The 26,163-nt window shown below is 57.8% G+C and overlaps 11 protein-coding genes across 11 annotated transcripts; 6 read left to right on the top strand and 5 right to left on the bottom strand.

Moving 5' to 3' along the window:
• Positions 1–4: 4 nt before the first annotated feature.
• On the bottom strand, positions 5–2,652 carry L226DRAFT_529526 (uncharacterized protein). The gene is made up of 4 exons (XM_067679627.1): positions 2,046–2,652; positions 1,817–1,963; positions 883–1,758; positions 5–824 (listed from the first exon to the last, which is right to left on the bottom strand). The coding sequence occupies exons 1-4, from the start codon at positions 2,581–2,583 to the stop codon at positions 382–384; spliced, it is 2,004 nt and encodes a 667-aa protein (XP_067541648.1). The 5' UTR covers positions 2,584–2,652; the 3' UTR covers positions 5–381.
• Positions 2,653–3,678: 1,026 nt separating this feature from the next.
• L226DRAFT_499051 (L30e-like protein) lies at positions 3,679–4,661 on the top strand. Its single transcript, XM_067677701.1, has 4 exons — positions 3,679–3,892; positions 3,944–4,067; positions 4,124–4,193; positions 4,246–4,661. The coding sequence occupies exons 1-4, from the start codon at positions 3,767–3,769 to the stop codon at positions 4,529–4,531; spliced, it is 606 nt and encodes a 201-aa protein (XP_067541647.1). The 5' UTR covers positions 3,679–3,766; the 3' UTR covers positions 4,532–4,661.
• Positions 4,662–4,786: 125 nt separating this feature from the next.
• Positions 4,787–6,956, top strand: L226DRAFT_608374 (uncharacterized protein). The gene is made up of 4 exons (XM_067685919.1): positions 4,787–5,057; positions 5,132–5,305; positions 5,357–5,427; positions 5,477–6,956. The coding sequence occupies exons 1-4, from the start codon at positions 4,845–4,847 to the stop codon at positions 6,639–6,641; spliced, it is 1,623 nt and encodes a 540-aa protein (XP_067541646.1). The 5' UTR covers positions 4,787–4,844; the 3' UTR covers positions 6,642–6,956.
• Positions 6,957–7,004: 48 nt separating this feature from the next.
• On the bottom strand, positions 7,005–10,089 carry L226DRAFT_452295 (uncharacterized protein; the record flags this gene model as incomplete). The annotated part of the gene is made up of 7 exons (XM_067675052.1): positions 7,005–7,485; positions 7,546–7,601; positions 7,663–8,030; positions 8,090–8,267; positions 8,321–9,033; positions 9,107–9,300; positions 9,431–10,089. 7 exons carry the CDS (start codon positions 10,087–10,089, stop codon positions 7,005–7,007), a joined length of 2,649 nt encoding a protein of 882 aa, XP_067541645.1.
• A 268-nt stretch (positions 10,090–10,357) lies between these two features.
• Positions 10,358–13,442, bottom strand: L226DRAFT_128544 (uncharacterized protein). The gene is made up of 16 exons (XM_067672244.1): positions 13,168–13,442; positions 12,942–13,095; positions 12,798–12,883; positions 12,718–12,736; positions 12,538–12,659; positions 12,450–12,467; positions 12,385–12,389; positions 12,315–12,330; positions 12,211–12,241; positions 12,023–12,156; positions 11,856–11,956; positions 11,747–11,800; positions 11,624–11,686; positions 11,544–11,561; positions 11,047–11,490; positions 10,358–10,967 (listed from the first exon to the last, which is right to left on the bottom strand). Exons 1-16 carry the CDS (start codon positions 13,280–13,282, stop codon positions 10,626–10,628), a joined length of 1,722 nt encoding a protein of 573 aa, XP_067541644.1. The 5' UTR covers positions 13,283–13,442; the 3' UTR covers positions 10,358–10,625.
• A 128-nt stretch (positions 13,443–13,570) lies between these two features.
• On the bottom strand, positions 13,571–14,622 carry L226DRAFT_529520 (uncharacterized protein). Its single transcript, XM_067679626.1, has 4 exons — positions 14,324–14,622; positions 14,110–14,259; positions 13,979–14,057; positions 13,571–13,918 (listed from the first exon to the last, which is right to left on the bottom strand). Exons 1-4 carry the CDS (start codon positions 14,377–14,379, stop codon positions 13,775–13,777), a joined length of 429 nt encoding a protein of 142 aa, XP_067541643.1. The 5' UTR covers positions 14,380–14,622; the 3' UTR covers positions 13,571–13,774.
• Positions 14,623–15,006: 384 nt separating this feature from the next.
• Positions 15,007–19,355, top strand: L226DRAFT_529518 (acetoacetate-CoA ligase). Its single transcript, XM_067679625.1, has 16 exons — positions 15,007–15,332; positions 15,387–15,711; positions 15,785–15,933; positions 16,610–16,646; positions 16,712–16,766; positions 16,816–16,863; positions 16,917–17,191; positions 17,257–17,266; positions 17,329–17,433; positions 17,490–17,655; positions 17,756–17,894; positions 17,967–18,248; positions 18,356–18,440; positions 18,524–18,779; positions 18,921–18,986; positions 19,093–19,355. The coding sequence occupies exons 2-16, from the start codon at positions 15,402–15,404 to the stop codon at positions 19,198–19,200; spliced, it is 2,091 nt and encodes a 696-aa protein (XP_067541642.1). The 5' UTR covers positions 15,007–15,332; positions 15,387–15,401; the 3' UTR covers positions 19,201–19,355.
• Positions 19,356–19,683: 328 nt separating this feature from the next.
• L226DRAFT_549767 (uncharacterized protein) lies at positions 19,684–21,885 on the top strand. Its single transcript, XM_067682705.1, has 7 exons — positions 19,684–20,175; positions 20,237–20,314; positions 20,375–20,435; positions 20,492–20,580; positions 20,648–20,746; positions 20,804–20,872; positions 20,933–21,885. The coding sequence occupies exons 1-7, from the start codon at positions 20,016–20,018 to the stop codon at positions 21,631–21,633; spliced, it is 1,257 nt and encodes a 418-aa protein (XP_067541641.1). The 5' UTR covers positions 19,684–20,015; the 3' UTR covers positions 21,634–21,885.
• A 426-nt stretch (positions 21,886–22,311) lies between these two features.
• L226DRAFT_452265 (uncharacterized protein) lies at positions 22,312–23,446 on the top strand (the record flags this gene model as incomplete). Its single annotated transcript, XM_067675050.1, has 8 exons — positions 22,312–22,351; positions 22,411–22,488; positions 22,553–22,613; positions 22,675–22,739; positions 22,797–22,815; positions 22,871–22,938; positions 22,993–23,061; positions 23,121–23,446. The coding sequence occupies 8 exons, from the start codon at positions 22,312–22,314 to the stop codon at positions 23,444–23,446; spliced, it is 726 nt and encodes a 241-aa protein (XP_067541640.1).
• Positions 23,447–23,499: 53 nt separating this feature from the next.
• Positions 23,500–23,890, bottom strand: L226DRAFT_128356 (uncharacterized protein). Its single transcript, XM_067672243.1, has one exon. It carries the CDS (start codon positions 23,831–23,833, stop codon positions 23,585–23,587), a length of 249 nt encoding a protein of 82 aa, XP_067541639.1. The 5' UTR covers positions 23,834–23,890; the 3' UTR covers positions 23,500–23,584.
• An 882-nt stretch (positions 23,891–24,772) lies between these two features.
• L226DRAFT_529512 (uncharacterized protein) lies at positions 24,773–25,609 on the top strand. The gene is made up of 3 exons (XM_067679624.1): positions 24,773–24,954; positions 25,015–25,106; positions 25,204–25,609. Exons 2-3 carry the CDS (start codon positions 25,070–25,072, stop codon positions 25,398–25,400), a joined length of 234 nt encoding a protein of 77 aa, XP_067541638.1. The 5' UTR covers positions 24,773–24,954; positions 25,015–25,069; the 3' UTR covers positions 25,401–25,609.
• Positions 25,610–26,163: the final 554 nt, after the last annotated feature.

The raw sequence follows: 26,163 nt of genomic DNA, 5'->3' as shown, positions 1-26,163 counted from the left end.
TCTATGCGGGTATGACTGAGTGCTCTTGTATTCGCTGTTGTCTGGACTACATCGTAGTGGAACAGGACGAGTCCGGTCTAGAAATATATGGAAGATAATGTCCAATGCCCCGATACCACCACAACCAGTCGGTCGTACCGGGAAATACTTATGGGTCGCAGCAACAAGGAGGGCAAGATAATGCGAGAACACGAAAACATAATACCAGCTCCGCGGACGGGTACAAGAAACCTCTCCATCTCTATGCGCGATCGTTCAGAACCACAAAGACATGAAGATATACCATAAGATAGCACCTACGGTCGGACGACAGTGGACCCTCGAGGGGAAACAAAAAAGACATGATATCGATACAGTTGCAAGATGAGAAGCAGAGCGGGCCTATGACGGAGTCTCCGTGCGAGGTGCACCTGCGGGGTTGCCGTTCATAGTGGGAGGCTGCGACGGTGGTGCAGGGCCCGGGCCCGGCGGGTACATGTTCTGGGACGAACCAGGTCGGGAGAGAGGCTGCTGAGGAGCGGTGTGGGGAGGGAGAGGATGTGGATGATGCTGTGGAGGCCCGGAAGGAGGGGCACCGGGCGGTCCTGGAGGGCCTGCGGGATGCGTATGCGACTGTGGTGGCTGGTGGGGGGCACCGGGTGGCGGGGGAGGATATGGAGGAACGCCTACGGGTGGTCCGTGGCCGTACACGACACCATGCGGAGGTGCGCCGGCAAACGGAGGGGGCATGCCTGAGCGATAGCTTTCGAGCTCGTGCCGCAACATCTCAATTTCCCTGCCCATGTCCTGATGGCTCTGCTTGAGGTTGACAATGAAGTCGATGGCTATGACGGCACGTCAACTCGTATTCTAGCCGAACCGATCGCATATGCGAGAGCGCACCTTTGCTCAGGATCTCCCACTTGCTTGCCTTCATTCCCCGGTCCGCAGGAAGCTGGTCCCGCAACTCATCGAACAGCTCCTTCATCTCTTTTCTCCGTTTACGCTCGGCGAGCTTGTGCGATACACGCAACTCTGGCGAGCGCGAGTATGGGGTCGACCCGGGTGCTTTTTCTGAGGAGGCACGAGCGGAGGACGAGGCATCTTCGGGATTTGTGCTGCCACTGGGGACTGGCTGGGCGGCGTTGGCGGCTGATGGGTCGGCGCCCCGGACACGCGAGGGTGGGCGGGAACGTGACCGGAGTGCGCGGGTCGGGCCCGTGGCGGGCGGGGTGGGGAGGACGTCGGGGGGAATGGTGGGCGCAGACATTCGACGATCTGGCGCGAAGGAGACGGGAGGCATGACGGAGGTGAGGGGGTCGAAGGGAGGAGGGGCCTGCATATGAACAGCTTGCTCGTTCTGCATGGCTGGAGGGGCAGCCTGATCGGGCGGGGGAGGATTGGCAGGCCACGCGAAAGTTGCAATGCCGCCAGGAGGTCGGCCATGTGGCGAGTCGCCGGGAATTGCCGAGGAGGGGGTCGTGTATCCGGTCGTCAGAGGCGTGTTCGCGTTCGTGCTGGTGTATGCTGATGCAGACGACGTCGAGTCCCGTCTGTCATTCCACCACGCACCCCCGCCTGCTGCCCGCGCATCTACAGAATTTCGTCGGTCGTACAAGCTCAGCTGTGCAATCCTCTGCGTGTCAATCGCGGACCCTCGCCGCTTTGGCGCCGGCTCAGCCAGCTCCCTGCCGCCGTCCGCGCCCACCAGCTGGGGATCGATGTCGCCCTTCCCAGCCGGGTACACGCCTTTGTCGGACGATATCTTGCGCTTCGTGCCTGCAGGCAGAAGTCCATGTGTGAGTACCGTGCAGCACCAGAACTGCGGCTTAACCACCTGCTACTACAGATTGTCGCCGCCCGTCGTAGTCCACGTCTTCCATCTCGCGGCCAGCTCCGTCTCCGCGTGCATCAGGCCCATGTTGCGGCGTGTTCTCGTTCCGGTCGATGTCCATCCTGTCGCTCCCCTTTGCCCTGTCCAGCGCTGCTCATATACGGACGCGGGAAGCGAGATAGATTCAGACCCAATGTTCTGGTCGTTTCGAACCTGCCTGCGGTACACTCACCTTCGCTCCCGTTGCGCTCGGCACCCGCCTGTCCGCCCTCTCGTCCGCTGTCCACCATCATCGCCTGGGTAGGTGTGCGTCGGTCTGGGGTGTCTGCTGAGGGAGAACGGAGAACACGTCTAAGGTGTGCGCTCGGGCTCTCCCCTGGCTGAGCAGACGCTTCGCCAAATTTGTAGGGGGACAAGGGCCGTGTCTGAGAGAAGGAACGTCGGGGCTCGTGGCCTGGCGGCGGCGGGAAGCTTGTGGCGGGGGAGTCGGGACGTCTGAAGGGCGACGAGATGCTTGATGCTGCGGGACCTCCAGCAAAGGTGGGCGGGCTCGGGCCAGCGTGCAGCGAGGGGTCTGTGATGGACCCCCGCCTGTGGTTTTGGAGGAACTCAAGAGGAGCGAGTGGTGTTACGGGGGTCTGCCTCGAGCTCATGGATGGAGACGACGTTTTCGGCTGAAAGGGACCGCCGGCGGTGCTTCCATTGGGCGATTCGGCCGCCCTTTTGGCGCTTGCAGAGGCAACGTCGCTGTCTGCGGACGACGAGGACATGGCAGCAGAGACGGCGGGGCTCGGGGGGCGGGAGGGCAGCGCGGCGCGGTGTCTAAGTACAGATAATATGGACGTGCAGAGGCAAGAGCGCGTGGCTACCACTCCCGATAACCACGTGGCCAATGCTACCGAGGCCGCTCGAAAACGGTTACATTGCTTGATTCCAATCACGTTCCCAACTGTTACTGAGCGCACCGTCCAGAGCATCCTCCTCCGACTCCCCTGAGCTCATCTCCATTCCCTCAGTCCAGCAGCAACCATGCTATCTGCACCTCCACACTGACTGGAAGCCTCGCTTGCGACCTGCGGGATGGAACCCCTCGCCCGACTCCGCCCGGAGTGCGTCTCAGTACACCGAACGAGCATTGCCCGTCTATGCGAAGCTTGGTATAGCCTCCGCGGACACCGAGATGAGTAACGTTCGCACCACCATGGAGATCAGGCACATTCTGCGTCATCTCATTGTGTCGCGAAATGCGAACTGTGCACTGGATGACGACCATACCGTGTGTCCGGAGTAGACGACATGTGCCCCCGCACAGGTTCGCAAAGCGAATATGGCTCGAAGTATGCGCGCGCGTGTACAGTCGCTCGTACAGGAAGGGTTGGACACATGTCGCATGTGTCTTCCATACCCGCCCTTGCTCGGAGAAACTCGAAAAGGTGGTCGGGTCTCCTCATGGCAGTGAGACGCAGAACTTCTCTCTATCGACCAGTGTCCCCACCGCGTGCCCGCGGCGCAGCTGCCGCAGTTCCCCGTCGGTTCTGGAGGTGCGTTACGACGAACAATCATACAAAGTACCAAGCTGGTGTTTTGTCGATCTCAAAACTGTACTTGTGTACCGAGGAAGAGTTATGGCGGCGTTCCGCTCCCTGCGCTAGCATTACCTGACGGCTATTTGCAATCGCGGGGAACAAATATGGCCAAGTGAGAGATCATTTAGTGAGAAGACCAGCTGCACTAGCCACACGGCGACTTCAAGTTCATCAGTTCGACGTAAACTTGGAATATGAAGGTTGTTTGGAAGACGCGTTGGAAGGGCGAAGGTATATCACGTGATCGCAATAATCTGCCGTCGCATTTTCGCCTGCACTGCTGCAGTAACTTGAGCTTCACTGTTCACAAACCTTGCTGCCACCTCCTTGTCTGTCCTGACTCGCGTTTCCAATCTCTACCGCTATTATGGCCAAGGACAAGTCCGAGAAAAAGGAGAAGAAGGAAAAGAAGAGCAAGGAGGTCACTGAGACCGTCCACGAGTCGATCGAGAGGAACGACGATGTTGAAATGGAGGACGCTGCGCTTGTGAAGGTGCTTAACTTCGTTGCCCTACATGGAGCCCGTATTCAACCTGTGGCATAGGTGGAGAAGAAGACCAAGAAGGAGAAAGAGGAGATTGTCATCCCCCTGGAGGACCTCTCGCCAATAGCGCAGCCTCTCGCGCAGAAGAAGATGCTGAAGAAGCTCCACAAAACTATCAAGAAAGGTTCGTCGCGTCTGCGTCGTTGCATCCCACACTTGTTCCTCATCGGTCTCCCATAGCTTCGAAGCAGCGACAAGTGAAGCGTGGTGTCAAGGAAGTTGTGAAGGCCATCCGGAAGGGAGAGAAGGGGTATGTCCTACTTTCCCTGCGTAGTTTGAGTTGCTGACTTATTCGGCCCTAGCCTCCTCATCCTTGCCGCTGATATTACTCCCATCGACATCATCTCACATCTGCCTGTCATGGCTGAGGATGCCAACATCCCATTTGTATTCGTCCCGTCAAAAGAGGAGCTCGGGCACGCAAGCGCGACGAAGCGGCCAACGAGCTGTGTCATGGTTTGTCCAGACCAGAAGAAGAAGAGCAAGCCGAAAGACGGGGAGAAGGAGGAGAAGGACGACGACTACCGGGAGACGTATGACGAGTGCTGTAAAGAGATACAGCTCCTGGACCAAAAGCTCGTGTTCTGATCACAACTCGCTCGTACCCTTCGTCATTGCATCTGTTACTGTACTTTCTACATCTTTGTCGGCCACCACTATCATTCTCTGTCTCTCATGTATATTGCTTTCTACTGTTATATACGCATCCGCGCCTGCAATGTTCTAGCAGCGTGCCTGGCGCGACATCCGCGCGCTCTGCGTTCGCGGCTGTCGGGGAGCCACGTCACGCGTCGGGAGTGGGGAATTGACCGTAACCATTGCCTTCTCACGCCAGACACATCTCTTCTCGCGCATCCACCACCACCTCCCTCGTATCCTCTCGCCTTCTGCTCACCTCGCTATGGCACCCAAGTCTAAGTCTGCCCCCACGAACGGTGCGGCCAAGAAGCCCAAATCCGCCACGCCCTCCAGCACTGCCAGTCCTGCTGTCACGACCTCCGAGGTCCAGGAGTTCACCTATGTCGTGTACAGCTCTGGCAAGCCCGACAAGGCGCTCTACGAGGCGGAACAGAACAAAATCAAAGCTGAGATCGACGCTCTCCAGGTTAAGCTGGTATGTCCTCGTGTCAACCATGCTCTGCTTCGAGAAGCTTCATACAACCTCCTTTCCCCGTCCCCGTGCACTAGAATGCGGTCAGGGAGAAGATTGCACTAAGCCAAAAAGGTGGTGCTGGCAACGAGCGGAGGAACGCCCTCCGCGCCGAGCTCGACGGCATTCGCGGGCAGCAGTCCACAAGTAAGCTTGCCAGGGGCAAGGTCATCGAGCAACTGAAGAGCATCCAGGATGGCATTCAAAAGAAGGTGCGCGCATACGCCTATACACATTTACACTCGTTACTCATACTCCTGCAGGTTAAAGACCTCAACGCCGCTAAGGCGAAGATACCCTACAAGACCGTCGCTGAGGTCGATGAACGCATCAGGTACGCCCATCCCACGAAGACCTTCTTCCCATTCTCATGGTACGGCCAGGCATCTGGATAAGCAGGTTGAGTCCGGCAGCCTTAAGCTCGTTGATGAGAAGCGTGCACTCCAGGAGATCAGCCAGTGCAAGAGGAGCAGGCGGATAGTGGAGGGTTTCCAGACCGAGCAGGAGGCCATTGAGGCTGAGCGCGCGAAGGCGGACGAGCTCCGCAAAGAGCTCGACGACCCGGAGGCGAAGGCCGCATCGGAGCGGTACGAGGCTATCAAGGCTGAGCTTGACGAGTTGAAGAAAGAGGGCGACGAGGCGTATGCGAGCCGGAGCAAGCTCATGGATGAGCGGGCGGCAATTCAGGCCCAACTCGACGAGCTGTACAACCGCAAACGCGAGTCTGCACAGAACTACAAGGATGCGAACGACAAATTCTACACGAAGCTCAACGAGGACCGCGCGCGTCGCGTGGAGCGTCAACGTGCGGAGCGCGCGGCGCAGGAGGAGGCCAAGAAGAAGGAGATCGCAGACCGTCTTCGCGAGGAGGCCGAGGTGCCCGCGTTCCAAGCGCAGATCGAGGACTGCCAGACTCTCATCGATCACTTCTCTGGCAAGTCGTCGGCGGCCACGTTGTCCCACCAGAAGCCCCTTACGGAGAAGACTGATGTTGCGGGTGTTCCCAAGCTCGACATCCGGAAAGTCGAGGCCGCTCCGGAGGGCGTGGTCGTGCGGAAGAAGAAGGGCGAGGAGGAGGATGCGTACTTCGTCGCTGGTGGTGGCAAGAAGAAGGGCAAGAAGGGTCATGCGAAGCACTCGACACCAGCAGAGACAAACGGTACAGAGGCCGCCGGTGGGCAGCTGCATGTGCCCCTACCCACCCTTACTGCGCTCCTCTCGCTCTCAATACCCCCACCCACGTCGACTGCGGATGTGCCGCGTGTCATCGAAGACCTTAAGACGAAGAAGGCGTGGTTCGAGGCCAACCAGGCGCGTGTCACCGCGGAGAACAAGGCCAAGGCCGAGGCGGAGATTCGCAAGCTGATTGGGAAGTCTGCGGACGTCGAGGTGCCCTCATCTGAGGGCATTCCTCCCAACGGTGGTGCAGAGCGGCCTGCTGAACCTGCACCTACGCCCGCTGTAGAGTCCGGTCTTTCGTTAGGCGTCCCTACTGAGCCCGTCGACAAGGAGCTGGAGAGTGTACAGGAGCAGGAAGTCGAGGCATAGCGATGTGGCTACGGATGGTCTATTGGGTAGTACTTGGTGGACTAATTATTGTGTAATTGTCGTGCGCATCTACATATCCTACGCTCACCGCTCGCAATCGCATCTCCATACTTCCGTTCCAGATTGTCGAGTTCACTCACACTGGGCATCAATTGTCAGGGAGCGTCCAGTAAATTGACTGGTGATGATTGGATACATTCGGGTGAGACGACAGGAGGATCATATACTGGATTTAGGGGACGTGAATACAGCAGGCAAAAGTCAATAATTAACAGCCAGGAGAGCAAACGGACAGGTATTAGGGCAGATCGTAGGGTATAGTAGTAATATCGTTCGCAGATCCCAAACAACTATATCTCCCAGTTATGACTCTGACTTGACGGATTCGGACTCGTTCTCCGGCTCACTGCTCGCAGATGGCGGCGTACCAGACCCGCTGATGCCGAGATCTTGCGGCGTGAATGCGGGCACGTCGAAGCTGTTCGCGCCGTAGTCGGAGAACGACAGACCGGTGGTGTGTACGGTGAGCGCGTCGTCCTGTGATGATGCGCTGTCGAGGTAGCTGAGGGAGCTGAAGGCGTCAGCACCGAAGGTCGTGGCCGAAGGGTCGAGGGTGCCAGTGCTGAATGTATCTGCCTGCAGGGCAGCGAGCATGCTGGACGTCGTTGGCGTGTGGGCCATGGAAGGCGCTGGACGGACGTCCAAGGTCGTGTTGGTGAAGCTCTCCTGTCCTGCCATGGGGGACAGTGAGAAGAATTGTTGTTGCATGACAGGCTCCACCGACGCGGCGACCGAGTTCGTTGACAACGCGACATTGCGGAGGACGTTGAGCGCAATCCAGTCACTAAGGTTCGCGGAACAGTCGTGAGTAGGGATCGACACATAGCTACCGAGATCGACCTACTCCAAGAACAGCTTGAGGATCTGGAAAGCACCGAACGCGGGGTCGCTACGGATAGTCTGAATGCCAATCAATGATCAGCACGCCGCACAACGAGCAGTGTCGTGCACATATGCTCACCAGATCTCGCATGACTTGGCTTGTTACATAGCCCCATCGGATCAGTACACTCCGCGAGCTCATTGTCGTCCGGTCCTCAACACTACCACCACGACCACCCATCAGACGCTCACAGCACTTGTCCGCCCAAGCCATGACGTCGCGCACTGGGTCCTGGCTCTTGCTCAAGCCTTCAAGCACTTGGACGAACTCGCCCTCGAGCAGCTGAACCAGATCCTCGTGTCTGCAATTGCACACCAGTGCGGACTGGTTCCGCACAGACTCAAAGTCAATCTTCTGCCATGACCTCCGCATCTCGAGCAACTGCTTTTGGTTGGTCAAAACAGTGTTGAGCGCCTGAGTGACCTGATAGATGTCCAGGAAGCGCACTGTGGCAATAGAGCTCAGCCGCGCCTTCTCGAAACACCATCATGAAACTGTCACTCACAAACGAGATGGCCGAACCGCGCGCCCAACTCAACCTTGGGCTCAACAAACGTGTTCCCGTACGTGTCGAGGGCCACAAGGAGAATCTTCTCCATCTTGTCGGCTAGCTGGCGAAGGCCCGCTAGGGACGCGGGCGAGATGGGCGAAAGCATTTGCGACCGGAGCATCTCAAGAATTTCCTGCCGTGATGGTCAGTTATACTCCGTCAGGCGAGGCGGTCAGAAAGACGTACATCATACACGATTGCATCTGCCTTCGCCATCAGACCGGCCACCGCCGGCGCATGGACCACTTCTCGATGGGCACCGGACAAGCTCGACCAGAACGACCGGAGATGCATCTCGAACTGGTCGAACCGGAACGTGCGCACGCTATCCAAGAGCGCATCCAGATGGTCCTGGAACCATGTCCAAACCTCGCGGGCGGCGATGCTTTGCGGCGTGGTGGAGTTCGCGCCGACAGCCTCATCAATGGACGGGAAGCTCGGCATCTGACGAACGGAAGTAGCGGCGCTTCCGCTCATGATGGGCATCGACGGCGGTACGCTCCCGGAGGGCGATGGCTGCGAGGGCACCGGTAGACCTTCCTGTCCGGTATGTCTCCGTATGGGCGCTTGCACGGGGAAGGTGCTCGCGGGCCGCTGAGTGGCCTGGGCTTGCGAGAGCAGAGTCGCAGCAGTGGGAGTCTTCTCATCAGCGAGGAACGTAGGGGCCTTGGCGCCGCTTGACAAATTCAGCGAATTGCGCTTGGAGACATTCCCAGACCCAGGGCCTTCCGACTCGTCCTCCTCGTCCTCGTCGGAGCCTCCGCGGTTCATGCCCTCGCCCTGCTCGTTTGACATGCGGGCGGCATTGACGGCCTGCTGCGCCGCATTGTTGTTCGACTTGCGGATGTAATCCTGAAGGAACTCTGCCTCGGCGGACGTCGCAGGACGGATGCCGCAATCTGTCAGGCAGGGCACGGTGGCGTCAATCAAGCGCCGACAGAATCATGATCGAAGTACAAGGGCGGGACGTACAGTGATACTTGCTGTTCCCTCGGACTCCCAGACGTCTCGTTTTGATAGTGGGGAAACATAACCGTATTGCCTTGCCCAGCGTGGCGGTATTGATGTGTGGAATGCCATACTGATCGCAGACCCGGCGGTAGGAGAAGTAGAGGCCCTGACGAGGGACATTGCCGTCGGGGTACGGCGAGTAATTTGCTGTCAACCTGCCCGACAGAGAAGGGAAGGGCAAGGGGTAAGGGGGGTGGCGACAGTGACCGCAACACGACGTGAAAGATAGGAGACGGGCATTGAACGGCTCTGAACATCATACGATGGGTGGGAGAAGGGACGTACCAGGCCTGGACAAAAATCTGCTTCGCCCTGTCTGACGCACTCGTCGTCGTGGCAGCCCGCACGTTCGCGGCCAGTTTCTCCAACGCATGATCGGGGGAGAGGGTCATCCTGCCGTACGGGGGCGGCGCGTGCATAATTTCGGCAGGGTTGGGCATCATCGTCTGCGGCGGGCCCGCGAACATGGTGTGGTATTCGGGCCCGGTGGTGGCGAGATACATGGATATGTCCTCGGTCTCGCTGGAGGAGGAATGGACACTCTCCGTGTCACGGGGGTAGGGGGAAGCCGAGACGCGGGCGCGGATGTGGGTCTGACGCAAGTGGCCCTTGAGTGCGGGATTGGTGATGTTGTGATTGGGAGGGGAGTCCGCGGGGGTGGCGAGGTCGAGGGAGTAGGCAGAGGAGAGAGAGGCGTCGGAGGTGTTGCGAGCGTGGTCGAAGGAGTTGGTGGTATGGAAAGAAGCGCGATAGAGGTCCTCGGCGGAGGGTGGGAGTACGGCCGCTGCGCGCAGGATGCCGCCACCCTGGGAAGACTGAGGGCGAGAGTTGGGGGAGTGCGAGGAGGAGGAGGAGACAGAGTTGGAACGCGAGTGCAGGTGAGCATTCGGGAGGAAGTCGAAAGGAACGTTGGCGGCCATCATCTGGAGGTTCACGGCCGCCATGCAGATAAGTAGATATAGATACTGGGGAGGGTAAGGACTGTGGTGTGGCGGATTCGAGATCCTGAAGCGGCCCAGCCGTGCGCGAACGAAAGGAGGAGATCAAGGAGAGCAGCAGCTGAAGACAGCGAGGGTGAGAGTAAAAAGGAGAAGACCACGGGAGGCAGAGAGGTAGATGATGGGTGATCCTATCTCTGGTGCCGCCGGGCGAGCAAGGTACAGCACAGCGAAGCGGATGCGAGCAGCGAGACCCCCGAGTACCGAGTCCTCCCAGCGATGTAAATACAAGATAGAAATCCGCTTTGGGCCCCGACGGACAACGGAAGGAGTGGAAAGTTCAGATGGCAAGAAAGCAGCGATGCACAACGTCGTCGGTGGTCAAGGCAACACGTCCCCCACGCCCAAGGCCACGCCCAGCGTCAAGCCCGGCGCCCTCCAGGGCCTCCTCCGCGTCCGGGTCCCACAGCCCGCATCACTCTGATCCGCCGCAGGAACACACTTGGACTAATCATACACCAGCACAATACAAAACATGTTTCCTACGCCTCTCCGCCACCCATGTACATGAACTCCTTGAACCGCTGCCGCAACCCCTTCCCCTTCTTCCGCCCGAGCCGCCGCGCCAGCCGTGTCCACGACGGGATCGTCAGGTCCTCCAGCCCGTACGGCGCGTACTTCTTCGACTTGGTGACCGTGCTGTTCCGCAGCGAGCGAGGCAGGTGCCGCTTCGGGATAGGATAGGCGAATTTGCGCGCGACAGTCGCATTCTCGGCCTCCTCAGCCGCGGGCGGGTGCAGTGCGCGCACCGGGAACGTCAGATACTCCAGCTTAAACTTCGGGCTGTCCTCCTCCGTCGCCTCGTCCAGGTCCGGCATATAGTACTGCAAACGCAATGTATCAGACCACACCGCGGTCAACAACTGCGTGCCTGATATGCCGCAGATCGAGCTCCAGTCTCACCTGCGCGAAGCCCAGTGGCGTCCACAATGCGTTCGTCCGCGATGGCGACTTCGGATTCGAATTCCACGGCTGCGTGAGCTGACAGCGCCAGGTGTTCTGGTATTCTGGTTCGGTGCAGAGTGCGTCTGCGATGTCCCTCATCGAACGGCTCCCGAGCCCTCGTTGCTCATCCTCACCGAGATCCCCAGGCTCGTAGAGTTCTCCCGTAGTGTTGTACACAAAGATTCGGAACGAAGGCAGGTACGTCGGGACAAGTGAAGGGGCGACGTTGACGACTCCATAGTTGTCATGGTCGAGATTCTCGGCCTTCGGCACGTCCGCGAATTCCTGGAGCAAAAGTCTGTATAGCTCCTTCTTGTTGTGCTTGAGTACGGTAGCCTCGTTGCCGGATGTCAATGAGGCGTTGCGACGTTCCGAAAGTGCCTGGGCGTCCAGAAGGAAGAACTGAATGGCATTGTTAATGCACGATCCTCAAGAAGCAACTGCGTCGCACTTACATGGTCCATATTCATATGCTATACTCGGCACCGATGGTCATATGAGTGCATGTCGGAGAAAGAGACATGAAGAAACTCACACCGTAGACGTGCCCCAGAATTGTATCCTGGTACCGGAGGGAGAGTTCTACATATCGAACGTGCTGTTCGAACGTCAGTTACGTTGCCGTCATCCCGAGAATCGTCAAGCAAGAGGCACTAACGCATTCCGGGAAGTAGTTTCGCGAGGATGGAGGGACATGTCCCGACAGCCAGACCTGTGGATGCAGTCAATTATGATTCAGCCAATCGGACGTTGTTCCGATCCCGGACCTGCATCTTCCTGTCCCGGAACAAACGCAACTGCACTTCCAGCCAGTCGAGTTCGAGGTTCCCGGGGTCTTGAGGATCGGAGAGCTCACAGCCTCCCACAGCTGCTCAGTTGCCATGGCGATTAGTCAAAATACAGTGCATGACATATGAGTGTGGGGAAATCGCACCTGTGTTTGAATCGTAGAAGTACATGGTGTTCAAGCTGATGACAGCCAGAGAGTTCGGGATAACCTCCACCGAAAAATAGCCCCCACGCTGGAACACCTGATACGCAGGGAAGGGAACGAATGACCTCCATATCCTAGTATGGCGTTGAGAAGCAAGTCTTGTAGCACGCGAACCGAACGGCACGTACGAAGAAAACTCGGATGTTATGCTGTTGGGACCTGGTCGTCGAGCATTGAGTTTGGCCAATAGGTAAGAAGGTTCGCAAACACCCTATACCAGTGCCCTGCTCACCTGGCATCATGATGTTCTAGCGTAGAACTCAAACTCAGCATTCCCCTCTACCACGAATTATTGAACTTACATGCGCTATAAAAGCGATGCATCACAGTCAGCACTGGTTAGCCACACAGGAAAGATGCTACATACGCCAGACATCATTATTGCCTGTGGGAGGGAGCGGCAAAATGCGTTCAGCGGGAAATGGAACGAACTTCTGCGCAGAACGCAAACGCACCGATGCTTGGCACCACGGGAATGCCCCGGCGAACGAAGACTTCTTCCATCCGCTTCGCCATGACTCGGTTGAGGGCATATATCTCCGCCGTCGTCCGGGGTCGTTTGCGGTCGTTGTCATGCCTGGCAAACTGTCCTGTCCATCGGTCCATCCAGACTATTGAGGTTTAGTTGACCATACCTCGCACTATCGCCAGTCCCTACGCAACGTAGGCCGGATGAGCATCGAAGTATGACCATACGAAGGGACAGGATGATTACATATCACGAAGTCTATTTCGTCTGCCCACTCCCGCTCCAGGTATTCGAGGGTATAATTGGTCAATGAAAAGGGCGAGTCGCAGTCGCTAGGGTAAATGAATACGTTTCTTGCAGGTCTTCCGGGTAGACACACTTGGTACACACCTGTACGAATGTCCATAGAAACCAGCGGCCACCTTGCCCTCCTTGGGCTTGCCCCGGTGACAAGCCTTCTTCTCCGACGATCCAACGCGATAATGAGGGTCTGGATGTATGTCTGTTATGTGGAGAAACCGCCCTTGAAGTTTCCGTGGTGGTTCTGGCACCCGCAAGCGTGCGGACCACAGTCAGACGACTGCAGCACATGCGCAGCGTTGATCGCGCCACTTACTCGTGAGATTATCGATACCTCCCTGCGGTATCTCGAATGGTGCTTGTGCGGGGATAGCAAGAGTGCTGCAGACAAGACTGAGCAGGACGAGAGGCAATATGCTGAGCTCTAGCATGGCGGGAGACGACGGAGGAATTATTCCAAGCTCTAGAGGGTGAGGGGCCTGTTAAGGTACATCTAGTAGCAGAGAGACATGGCAGGAGGCGATAGATGGCAAGCGGAGAAGCGTCTGGCAGTTTGCGCACGTTCGTGGTTTTTGCCAGAGGTCGCCTTCCTCTGCCTCTGCCCTCGGCGTCTGCTCGGTGAGTGCCGAAGCGACGTCATGACAGAGACACGACCACGTGGCGCCCAACCAGTTGCACTGCGCGCGTTTCGCTGCGGCAAATCACACTCGCAGTCAATTAGCAATCTCCAACGACGGTGGCATTCACAGACAGTATGGTACGGTGGTATGGTACAGGTACGAATTACATAACTCGACGGAGAATACTTTACTCTGGCTCGGTAGCTCAACAGTGCAGGTGGTGGTACAGATGCGTAGACAGCGGACAGCGGACAGGACAGCGGACGGACGAACGAGAACCTCGGAAAAACTGCGCGAGCTCCTCTACTTGATCCTGATGGAACGCGTCGCTGTCGTCAGGCCATTCGACCGCGACTCGTGGTGCGGGCGGTGGAGATCAAGCAGTATTGTGGCGTTGTCGTTTTCGTTCAACACCTTACTGATTGAGGTCTCGACGAGGTGGCACATCTGAATAAATGGTGGTTAGCCTGCGCCAAGGATGCTGTGGGGTGACATTGAAACACCTACCCTGCTGTAACCGCCCCGTTCGAGCTGGGAGCGCGACTTGGCGATGGTGTTGTGGATGGCATCGTATGCATATCTGCGCCTGTGATACGGTCAACAAGTGCACGGGACGAGAACACTACGCATATACTCACAGGACGCTCTCCAGCTCCGTGCGTGTCCGCGGGACAAGGTAGAGGTCGGCGCCATTGAGATATCTCTTGAATGCTTCGTATGTGGCGCAGCCCGACGTCAACGTCTCGTCGAGGGATGGGTGGTCCTGGTCCCACGTAAACCAGTTCTCGCTGGACAGGGGAGTGGAAAATCAGGATGGAGCGCCACAGACGCGCCGAAAAGAAAGAGACGTACGTGAGATGGGTGTGGGCCAATGCCTCGGGACTCTGGGGTGCGAGGAAGCGATCCATCGAGGTGGAGCGATGCGAAGAAGGTGAGATGAGTGCTGAAGGAGCGGAGGTGGTTGGGAGCGGGTGGTTTGAGTGAAGCAAGGATGGGTAGGTCGAGGAGAGTCTTTATAGCGCGGCGGCAGAAGCGTCGGTGGGATAAGGATAAGTTAGGACAAAGATGGGAAAGGCCTGGGGGGATGCTAGGTCGGGGGCGATGGGCGGTGCTGCAGGACACAAACGTGAACAGAGGATGCTTGAGAAATGTGGGCGGCGCAGGAGTCATTCTCAGCCACACTTGATATAAGGCCTTGGCGCTCAGCGCTTCGCACGTTCGTCCCCGCTGACTCCGGCTTACTGTCTCATCCCAATCGGCCGATCTCCTTATTCCGGTCGTTCTCCCTCCGTTCGAGCTATACATTTCAGACGACGATCTGTGTCTATTGCCCCTATGAAACTTTCTTGTCTGCAAATCCTATCGTCCTCGTGCGGGTTTGGTCTGACCCCGCATTATTCGAGTGGCAGATGGTACGAGATGAGAACGCCCGATTGCACTGATTCGCACGCCCAGGGCCGCGCTGATTGGCTGCGGGTTTATCTTAGACGCCGCGGACCATTAAGCAGGCGCCAGAGCTTCGGACAAGCCCGCGGCGACCATCTCGGGAAGTCGACGACCCCGCCTCCGTGCTCGTCCAGCAACCGCTTCCTGCTTCGCATCTCGCCTGAGGCATTCCAACAGCCATCGAAACGCATACCAAGCCTTGGCTCTTCGACGTCGCCGCTCTTGGCCTTCTCGGACTGCGCTGCGGAGCTTGGCGGGCATAGCACTCAACGCCGTCCCACATCTCGCGTCCTTTCTCAGCGCAAGCCCCATATCCACGCAACTCGCACGTCTCGGCTACTAGCACGCGGGGTTCTCGCGCACTACCCGTTTGCGATTATCGGCTGCTCTTGCCTTCTCAAGCCTCCTACCCCAGGTTTCTGCCTTCACCCATGAGAGAATACACCCACCTGACTCTCTCTTCGGATAGACATCCGTGCACGACATGGCCCTCTGGACGCCAACAAACCCTGAGTCGACACGCACATTTACGTTCCTCAACCGCATAAACGCCGAGCATTCCCTCAGCCTGTCTAGCTATCTCGATCTGTACAAATGGTCGACAGCAAACATCGACAAGTTCTGGAGTGCGGTCTGGGACGAGACAGATATCATCGGTTTCAAGGGGAACCACATCGTTGATACTGATGCGCAACCGCCTGAGAGCCCGTCGTGGTTCACGCAGGCACAGGTCAACTACGCTGAGAACATGCTCCGATGCCGCTCCCCGGAGAAGACGGCCCTCGTCCAAGCCAGTATGTTCTCGCTCCAGCTATCACCCACGTTCGTCCGAGCTCCATCATACCAATGACATCTTCGGTGACTCAGTCGAACCTGAACCTAACCATCCCGAGCCCGACCTCCGACGCATCACCTACGCCGAACTCTATGCTCTCGTCGCGGACTTGGTATCTGCCTTCCTCGCCCGTGGTCTGAAGCCGGGTGACCGTATCGCGTCATACTCGTCCAACTGCATAGTACGTATTCTCTCTTTCTATCCGCACTTGTCCGCGGGGGCAATTCGGAGTGACTGCGCATCCGCTGTATGCGGCGCGCCCAGGGATGGTCCTTGTGCACCATGAATACGATCGGGCTGGCCCGCCTGAGGCAGACTTATTTGCGTTGTTCTGGATGAGTCGTCCGATTGGATGAACCGTGTGCTTTGCTACGCATATGGCACAGTCCGTGCCACCGTGGCCGTGCACCTCGTGTCCGTTGCACTTCGTCAATATGCGACAACGGCGATATTGGCGCTCCAGTTTCTGGACTCGCCCGACTCTCATTTAGCGGTTGCGAGGCGCATCCCTGTTCGTTTCAGCTCTGCACCCTGAATGAACCAGAGCAATCTCGAGCATACTGGGGACATCGCATACGAGTCCTGCAGGTAGAGCATTCACTATGATCATGCTGGAACTCGCTCGAGCACATCCAGGCACGTCGTCTCGAACGTCAACCACACGCACATCGGTCTCTGCCTATCTCGGACGGTGTGGTACTGATAGAAGTCGGTCCACGCATACGCGAAGTTACATCTGCATGTCGCGTATCCTGCATGGGCCCGTCTGGGAATGGTGTCTCGTACGCTCTAAAAATGCTACCGAACTCCAGGTCCTTGGCATGAAGTGACACTTAACTGACGTCCGTCGTTTACAGGAAAATGTCGCTGCTTGTTTGGCATGTTCGGCTATAGGTGAGATCCCCGACGTCTCATGCGACCCGCTGCGATTGCTGCGATTAATTGGTGACCCTGCCAAGGATGCATTTGGGTCAGCGCCGCCGCGGACTTTGGGCCAGAAGGAGTATTCGAGCGGTCAGTTCAAGCAACCGATGCATGTGGTTGTGCTTATCGTCAGGGACAGATTTGAGCAAGTGCAACCGAAGCTGGTTATCACGGTGGACGCTGTCGTGTATGCTCCAGTGCCACCTCCTGGCGCACCTCCCTCTGACCCCAACTCGTCAGCTACAACGCCAAGGTTCATCTACATCTGCCAAAGCTCCGTGCGCTATTGGCCGGACTTTCTGAGAAGTCCGGTCTGCATCCCGAGGTCATCGTCGTGCGCCACCCCTTCCGTGTCACCGAACGGAACCAATGGGATGCGGCGTGGAAGAACTGGGACGACGTCGTAGCCGAGGGCCGGGAGAAGAAGCTGGGGCGTACGCCAGACGGCGAAATCGAGTGGAAGCGCCTCGACTTTAACTGGCCGCTCTGGATTCTGTTCAGCTCGGGGACCACAGGTGCGTGGCGCACTCTATGTTTAGATCCGCATATAGCCTCCCGGATACCGAACGTCTGTGTGAAGGTCGTCCAAAGTAAGCTCGGTCGAACACCCGAACTGGATAAGGGCTCACAGTAACGTGGTCTTGCCCCGCAGGCCGATCGTCCACCGTGCGGGTGGCATGCTTATCCAGGCGAAGAAGGAGTTCGTCATCTGCGCGGATCTTCAGCCGCATGATGTGTTCTTCTACTACACCACAACGTTAGCGAAACCTTCAAGTCGAACTAGGAACTCAGCTGACATGTCCGTCTGGTCAGGGGATGGATGATGTGGAACTTCCTGGTAAGCGGGTTGAGTATAGGGTGCACCCTAGTACTCTACGACGGCAGCCCACTCTACGACCCTGCGTATCTGTGGCGCCTCACTGACGAGCTGGGCATAACGATCTTCGGAACGAGTGCGAAGTACATCGATCAGCTTGCGGTAGGTCTTCAACTGATCCCGTGCGTCTGCTGGACACCCCGAACCCTGACGGCGAGTTTCCCTTCACGCCTCGACTGCGTGCACCGCACACTTCACACAGAAAGTCTACAAGCCTGCAGAGCACCACAAACTGTCGACGCTGCGGCATATATACTCCACAGGGTCCCCGCTCGCGCCCCACCTATTCGACTTCGTCTACGAGCACATTAGCCCCAATGTTCTGCTGGGCTCGATTACAGGCAAGTAACTTCATCCCCTACTTCCCGACCTCCTTCTAGAAACTGCGGATCGCTCATCACTCGCTCTCGCAGGTGGAACGGACATCTGCTCGCTCTTCGCGGGAATGTGTTCCGCGCTTCCAGTGTTCCGAGGGGAAATCCAGTGTCGGCTTCTGGGGATGGCCGTCGAGGCGTTCACACCTACAGGCACCGTGGCTGGTCCAGGAGAAGCGGGGGAACTTGTGTGTTTGAAGCCGTTCCCTTGCATGCCGGCGGGCTTCTGGCCACTCCCGGGATATGGCACTCCAGACGCAGTCGAGTCGGCGCAAAAGCGGTATCAGGACGCGTACTTCTCTGAATTCAAGGGCGTTTGGTGTGAGTCGAGCCTGCTTCTCATGGCGCCGTGGAGATAGAGTGCTGACAGCCAACGCGTCTGTTCTGCGTGTTGTGGGCATATGCTCGTTTGTGACGATGCACTGCAGTCCACGGCGACCACATCATGATCACGAGCTCCCGAGCAGGCAATGGTGGAGGGTTGGTCATGCTCGGGAGGAGCGATGGCGTCTTGTGCGTATCCGGATATACTCTTGCTTCTTTGCCGCCGCGGCGCGCCTCGCCCGAGGCCATATCGCTCATGCTGTCTGCCCTAGGAACCCTGGAGGAGTGCGCTTCGGGTCAGCTGAGATATACGACGTGATCGAACACTGCTTCGCGCCTACAGCGACACACGCTGCACACACCATTGTCGACTGTCTGGCTGTCGGACAGAGCATCGCTGGCGGCGCGGACGAGCGCGTGATTCTCTTCGTGAAGCTGCTGGAGGGCCAGGTGCTGACACAGGAGCTGGAGAAAAGGATCAAGACTGAAGTGCGTGCACGCCGCAGCGCGCGCCACGTCCCTGCTCGGGTAAGCACAATAGCCTTCGGAGCTCCTGTGCTCGTGCGACGCGTGGCTTGGTCTTGCCCGTCGCCGAGCGCAGCTGCGGGATCGCTTCTGCTCAGACCTTGCAACGTTGCATGCTCATGTTTCTGTTCCGCGGCTGTGCAGATCATCCAGGTCGAGGACATTCCGTATACGGTGAACATGAAGCGTGTGGAGGTACCGGTGAAAAAGGTTAGTGTGTGTTTCTTGCTTACTGGATATCTGGCGGTGGCAGCGTGGCTGGCGAGCTCGGACGGCGGGACAACGTGGGTGCTGAGCGGAGACTTGCACTGGGCAGATCATCAACGGTGCACCGGTGAGCAGCGTCAACCCGGCAACCCTGCGAAACCCGGAATGCCTGGAGGCGTATGCGAAGATTGGGGAGTCACTGCGGACGGAAGCATGAGTGAAGTTTTGGTGCGGAGATGGGTGCAACGGAACACGGAAAGACGGTGTCATATGTCGGCCGTTTGAAGTTTTCAGATAACAAGTGTATAGAAGTGAAAGGGCATACGCAAGCAAAGTATATCGGTCGCAGGCAGAGAGCGAACGGCAGAACGGAGCTCGCGGGGGCAGATGAGACGAGAAAAGGTTCCGGGGTGTCCCCACGCTCCGAGAGAGTTCGCGAGTGACCGGGCCGATCGATCTGGCCCTGAGATCCAGAGCGTTGTGGTTGCCAGATATGGGCCACTACGGGCGCTCTGTGTGCGTGTTACCGGATTGGGGGAGGGATTGATGCCTCGAGGCGACGTGCAGACCCTTCGCGCCTCTTCGCGCTCGCTTTGGAGACCAGAGCGGAGACAAACAATGGCAAAATTTGGGGCTGCAAAAGCGTCGCGGGCCCGCTCCCCGTGCCTTTCTCCGAGCCTCCTCCTGGTTGCCTCCCCCTCCTCCCGCCCCGAGAGCTCGAGCCCCGACCTACACAGGCCTCCGGCTCGTCCTCGACGCAGGCACGCCCCACGACGCAGCACACGACACGAACACACACCTACGACCGTAGAGACGCAAGTCCGCCGTCCACCGACCACGTTTCTTCGCTTTGAGATTCAGAGCCAGCGCCGCCTTCCCGAAGCCTCGTTGCTTTCATAGCCCTCGCTAAGACTTCCGGCACATCCGCTTTGCACAAGGCACTTGTCGCTTTCCGGCCATCTCACGCAGCCTTGTTCACGGACTCTCTCGATCGCCCGGCACTGAGCACCGTCCGCATTGCACTTGCCCGCCATGAGTCCCTCAAATACCAGAGCGCAGAGCAGGCCCAGGGCCCAGTCACGATCGCGTTCCAACACCAACTCTGCTCCCGCTAGACGGCCCTTCTTCGCTTCGCTCTTCTGCCTGCCCCGCATGCCCCCCGTGTTCAACATCGTCCGGGTGTGCGTGTACGGTGAGTAGCACTTCCTTGCTCGCTGCGGACGGGAGCACTGACAAGTCTTTGCTCGCCTCAGTGGCGGTCCTGGTATGGACCATTGTCTGCTTAGCCATTGCGGCGCATTTCCTCAGCATCCTTCAAGCCTCTGATCTCAGTGAGTAACACCCACAGTTTTCAGGGTTGCGGGGAACGTCCTGACTCATCCCTGCTGCAGCTCGTTTCGTGCCGTTCGCTATCTTTGTATGCTGCGCGAGCTTGCTCATCATAATTGCACTGTAAGCACACACGTCTTATTCTTGGATATCTGACGGGATGCTCATCCCCGGTGAAGGCTTGCCTTTGGGTTGTGGAAGGAGAGGAACCCGATATCCACTCGGGTCGAGCTTGGATGCCTCGGTCTGACCGGAACTCTCTGGTTAGGTGAGTTGACGACTTTTTCTCCTGGACATCTCGGACATCTGCTCAACTCGACCCTCGCAACTTGCAGCGCTGGGCGCGTTTGTCGCTTCCTCCGACTCGGAGATGGCGGACGTGGAATGTTTCTCCTCATCAGCCGCTGACGCTGAGCCCATCGACCTCCCTGGGTGTAAGTGCGCACTGTTCTCGTTAAATGGCGCCACGCTGACTTTGCCGTCTCTCACAGTTAACACGGAGACCTACCACGCTCAGTACCATGTCCTGGAGGCCTTCTCCTTCTTCAACATGATTCTCAGTGAGTTTCCTTCCCACCGGGTCTTCCATGCTCCGCTGACAGGATGATCCCCAAATTCAGTTTTCGGTTTCCTCGCTTTGTTATTGGTGCTCGCTCTGCGGCAGCACCGCCAGGGAACGAAGCACGTCTGGGTTCTGCCGGTGACCATGATCTCGTGGTTCGGTCCGTCGGGTCGGCATGTGCCCAAGCTTCCCGCGCCTGTGACCCACCGCTCACGGTCGCAATCTCGGCGTCCGACGATGACCGAGAAGGAGAAGCCAAGGGCACGGTCTCAGTCTCGCCCGGCTGATGTCCGTCGGAACGAGTCCCAACGGGCACTCCTCCGCGACGACTCCTACCGGACGACCGACTCTCGCCGCCCGCTCAACCGCGACGACTCGTACAGGACCACAGACTCTCGTCGGCCGCTCAACCGTGATGACTCATATCGCACCGCGGATTCACGGCCGCGGGACCTCCGTCGGGACGACTCTCGCCGGACGAACGACTCCTCAAGACGGCCTGACGTCCGCCGTGACGACTCGCGGAGGACGAACCCAGGCGCGGACGTGCGGAGAGACGATTCCAGGCGGGCGAACGCTGCCCCTGGCGAGTCTCGCCGCCTCGGACACCAGCGCGGTAGCTCACCCACGCGGAACGAAGCACCGACATATGTATATTGGATCCCGCACAAATCGCCGGAAGAGGCGCATACGCGGGAGACACGACGGGCTGCCCCCGCGCGCGACAGCAAGTTCTTTGGCCTGTCATCCCGGCGATGAGGGGTGTCGCGCGTGGCGAGGTATGATTATTATTTACGACACACGACCGTTATAGAAACACGACGGCTCCTGCTGTAGCACCTGCCGGATTAAGTGTATTGCGATGTATTTTTCTAGGGCAGACAATGCTTTTGTACGATCAGGAATACATGGATGTATCAAGGGAGATGTGTTGAACAGGAACAACGTGTAGGGTTGCGAGGCGGCCCAGAAGAACACGAGGCAAGAGGCGGTGAGTGTGAGACGGGGTGGGCGCGAGTCGGGGCCCGGCGGGGCGGGGGAACGCCACTGACGCGACGCGACACGAGGCGGTCCCGTGACCTGGATATTGAACCTTGAAGGATAGACAGGCGCGCCTCAGTCGGAGTCGGGCTCTTTCGAATCACTGCACCGACGTCACCTGCACGTTCCCCTGCACGTTCACCGCAGTGTCCCGGGCTTCGTCCTGCCCTCTGCCCTCGCTGCCCTCTGCCGCGCTTTTGAACGATCTTACGCTCCTGCACGACCCTCGACGACACCTTCATATCTCGACGCCTCTCTCCACCCACAGATAGTCCACCGCAAGTTTTGCACCAGCCCACAATCCACCGTGCTTCGTCCTCGACATCCGGCTACCCAGGTCCGCCATTGCTCGTCTGATCGCCACGTTGCACGGTGCTAATAGGTCTTTCGTCTAGCATGACGCAATTGTTCAGGGATATGCGCCTCTGGGGCAATAGTACGTGCACCGAACTCGTGCGTGTAGTTATCTCGAGTGCTGATTGCGCGCGCCGGCAGTTATCATATTGCTCCTCACCGCGACCGTGCTCGGAATCGCTGCGTACTGGGCAAGCATCTTCCTGCCCAACATCCGCCGTGAGTGCGCCATCTGTGACCGTGAAGGTGCTGCGTTCGCTGAACAGTTGCTTCGCATCTGTAGATGACTACTCAATCTTCTCGCTCATCATACCTTCACTAACGATACTGCTCATATTGGTGGGGTGCGTGCATCATGATCGCGACTTGCGTTCTCTGTGAGGTTGATTGATGCTGTATTCGAAGATTACAATGGTCCACTCCGCGGACAGAGGCTGTCTTCCTCTTCATTCTGGGAACCCTCTGGCTCGGTGAGTTGCTGCATTTCTATCGTGGCACAGCGACGTAACAGAAGCCCGTATCCGCAGCTATGGCCGCATGGACCACGTAAGAGTAGGTTCAATGTCCATCTATACCCTTGCTCACCGTACTCTATGCGCAGCGACATCATCGGCAACCTTCAATGCGACTCCTTGACCAGTCAAACCGTACCGACCAAGTCTGGCTCCCGTACGTACCCAGCAGGATGCTACCTGGCTTCCTCACGCTCATAATGTTGACCAGTTTCGGCGCGAAACTGGTGCTACGAGATGCGCGTCGTACAGGCCTTCTCATGGTTGATTTTCTGCCTCTGTGCGTCCTCCCGACTCCACGTTGCGTACCTTACTTACCTGCACCGCCGCCACCCACAGACGTGATCTTCCTCTGGATCCTCATCTCGCTCACCTCGCGCGCCAAGGCGCTCGGCCGCCCCTTCGCATGGGCAGAGCCCATCGTCGAGCTGCCTTGGTTCGGCCAATGGCCCGGCTACCCGGAGGGCCAGTACCCAGTCAACGGGATGTACCAGATGCCATACGCGTACCCCGCTGGTATGCCGATGGGCTACCCCGCAGGCCCGCAGGTCAACCCTGGGTATGTGATCCAGCAGAACCCTGGACACTCTGTAGTAATCCAGCCTGGGGTCGGGGGCCAGCCTCCGACTGTAACCCAGATTCCCGGCACGGTGAGCTCCGCCTGAGGAGCTCTGCCGCTACTGGCACTTCCGATCTCAAGTACATACTCTATCAAGAGGTCAAGCCTTCCTGCAACTCGGAACCTGGCCCGAGATTTACCAGCTAGTTACGATACCAGTTGTCGACAGTGCTTACGCCTACGCTTACGGTGGAGGAAAAAGAGAAATCGATGCAGACAGACCTATATAGACGAGATGGTGATGGACTACTATGCTAACGAAGAAGATATCGTAACGCCTGCCTACGGCTGCTTGCTTGCTTACTGTATTCAAGTCCCAATGTAACGAGACGTATCCGTCACAGAGAACGTGGATCAGGCGTGTCTTCACACTCGCAGCGCCTTCTCTCGAACCGGGGTACTCTGTACGTATTGGGTTTCGGCGTATCATCATCGTGTCTGTGCTCGTTGTCTCATGAGAGTCAGACAGGACGGCGAATTACGTTGGGCACAGGCCGCATTGCGTGCAGAGTGGAATGTGTGTTCTCCGCCGCGTGAACGTCTAACCTTGCGTGTGTTCGCCGCTTCGCTTCAATGCCGCGCAGAACGAGCGTAGGTGGCAGCTTGCAGGAGATGCTTCCAGTTGTCGCCGAATATGCCGTTCGCAGTTTGAGAGAGAGCATCCGGACGATGTCGTCCGTACACTTGGTACTTAGGAGTGAGTGCATGGTCGACGACATCAACCATGAACGCTGAATTCAAGTAAGTTCCCGTCCAAGTCAAGTCCGGGTGGCCAATTGCAACGTCTCCCGTACCAGCCTGACCTCGTCGACTTATTTTGTTTGCGTCTGAAACGGCAATTAGCCTCTGCATCATCTGCCTGTGCTCATTATGTATATCATGAGACAACGCGTCGGCGAAATACGTCCGGGCCTCCGAGAAGCGTCAGAGACGCTGCCGCACGATCAAGGTGCCCACTGTGATACTCGCCCGCCTCGTGGATTGGGTGTTCCCCGCTGCCACGTGAAAGGATAAAGTAGTGCTGCATTGGCCGCGTCGATACCAGGCGGAACACGCGTGTGCTGTTACAAGCCAAGCTATGAACAGCACCCTGCGCATCCGCAATGGCTGGAGACGATAGCACTGGCCATCGTCCACTCGCATTCACACCAAGCCATCCGAGTCCATTGCCTCCACTCTTAACCCATTCGGACACCGTCTACCGCTCGATCCTAGGCCCAGGTTGAATACTTCTCACCTGCTGTCGAGATGTCGCTGTTTGAGGGACGCATAGGCCGATCTGCGCTGTACGGTACGTGCGCATCAGCGGGCTGGTGTTCCGATGCGGTGACGCGGAAGCTGAGTGACGACTGTCTGCATCGCTGGGCGTAGCTGCGGGCGCGGCGGGAATTGCACACCTCGTTATGAGGCTCGTCCCGAGCTCTGTTCGTGAGTACTGTCCCCCTGTTCGCCGGAGACGGTGGCTGCACTGAGCACGTTTCGGGCCTCATTAGAGACGTATAGCCTCATGCAGACAGCTGTGGCCATCCTTGCGATTGCATCTTTAGGAGTGATGTGAGTTGACAGGACGGGGATATGGAGATGGGCCACTTACGCATATGCGTTGCCTTCCAGGGTGGTGACGCACCACAGGAGGAACGGGAACATGCTCACGCACACGCAAGAGGAGATGGTCCTCATCACGGCATTCGGACTGCTCTGGTTCGGTGCGTCGCTGCTCCCCAAGCCTGCATTGCACGATCACCATTGCTGACCTTGCGACTCTGCGACTATGTGACGCCACTCTCCATGCTGTGATCACAGCTGTTCTGCTCGGGTGGAGAGCGATGCAGCAGCGCACGATGAGTCCCGGGGACGCAGCAGGTACCGACCTCGCCAGCGCATCGCGTGCGGGGCGCGGTACTAACCCATACAATGAAGGCTTCACCCCAGGACGGAGGCCGTACCCGTGCAGCAGTGACTCCGTGTACTGCGTGGTCGAGGAGTGGACGTATTGGTGATGGCGCGGGTTTTGGGTTCGTCTCTTTCGGGACTGCGGATTGTTATGTATCATGGGAGAATCACGGACTGCGCCTACGCTGGGCGAGCGCATGTTGATGTAGCACATTGTATATCCGGAGAAACAGGGTAGAAGAGGACGAGTGATACCTTTCTGGAACGACATGTACCGCTCTGTACCGCTCTGCACGGTCATTGTCACTGCAAGCATGAATAATTCAAACTCTACACGCACGTAGCCCGGCATCTGATATGCCATGGCGGTACCGGTAGCAACGAGGTAGGGAACGCTATCCCTACCAGCACAGGCCCTGGAACGTGGACACTTGAACAGGATTCTGTGCATCATACGGAACACATCACACACCGAACACAAACGGCTTGAACGTGCTGTCCAGTCGCGGCGAACGCAGGTCAAGTCGTACGCGGTTCGAGTTCCATAGACACCGATATCGATGATAGAGCTCTTTCATTCTGGTAGGTGGAGATAACGTATCCCCATACCGCGTCGCGGGTGAACGAACACATGTGTGCTTGTTCCCGAACGCCGTGTTGCTCTTCTTCGCATCATTGCGTGTCTGTCCTTGCGGCCTGCCCGCGCGAAGGCGATTCTGCACGAATCACTCCGCTACTTATGCGCTGTAACTATAGCCCGGGCCTGGCCCAAGGTTGTCGCAACGTGTTCACGCGAGACAGGCCTAGTGTTTGTAAAGTTAAGCCTCAGCACGGCAGCAAGATTGTTCCAAGGTTGAAGCACGGAGTAGA

Source organism: Lentinus tigrinus, assembly GCF_003813185.1.
Source record: "Lentinus tigrinus ALCF2SS1-7 unplaced genomic scaffold L226scaffold_2, whole genome shotgun sequence".
Lineage (NCBI taxonomy): Eukaryota > Fungi > Basidiomycota > Agaricomycetes > Polyporales > Polyporaceae > Lentinus > Lentinus tigrinus.
This window is presented reverse-complemented; position numbering and strand designations above follow the sequence as displayed.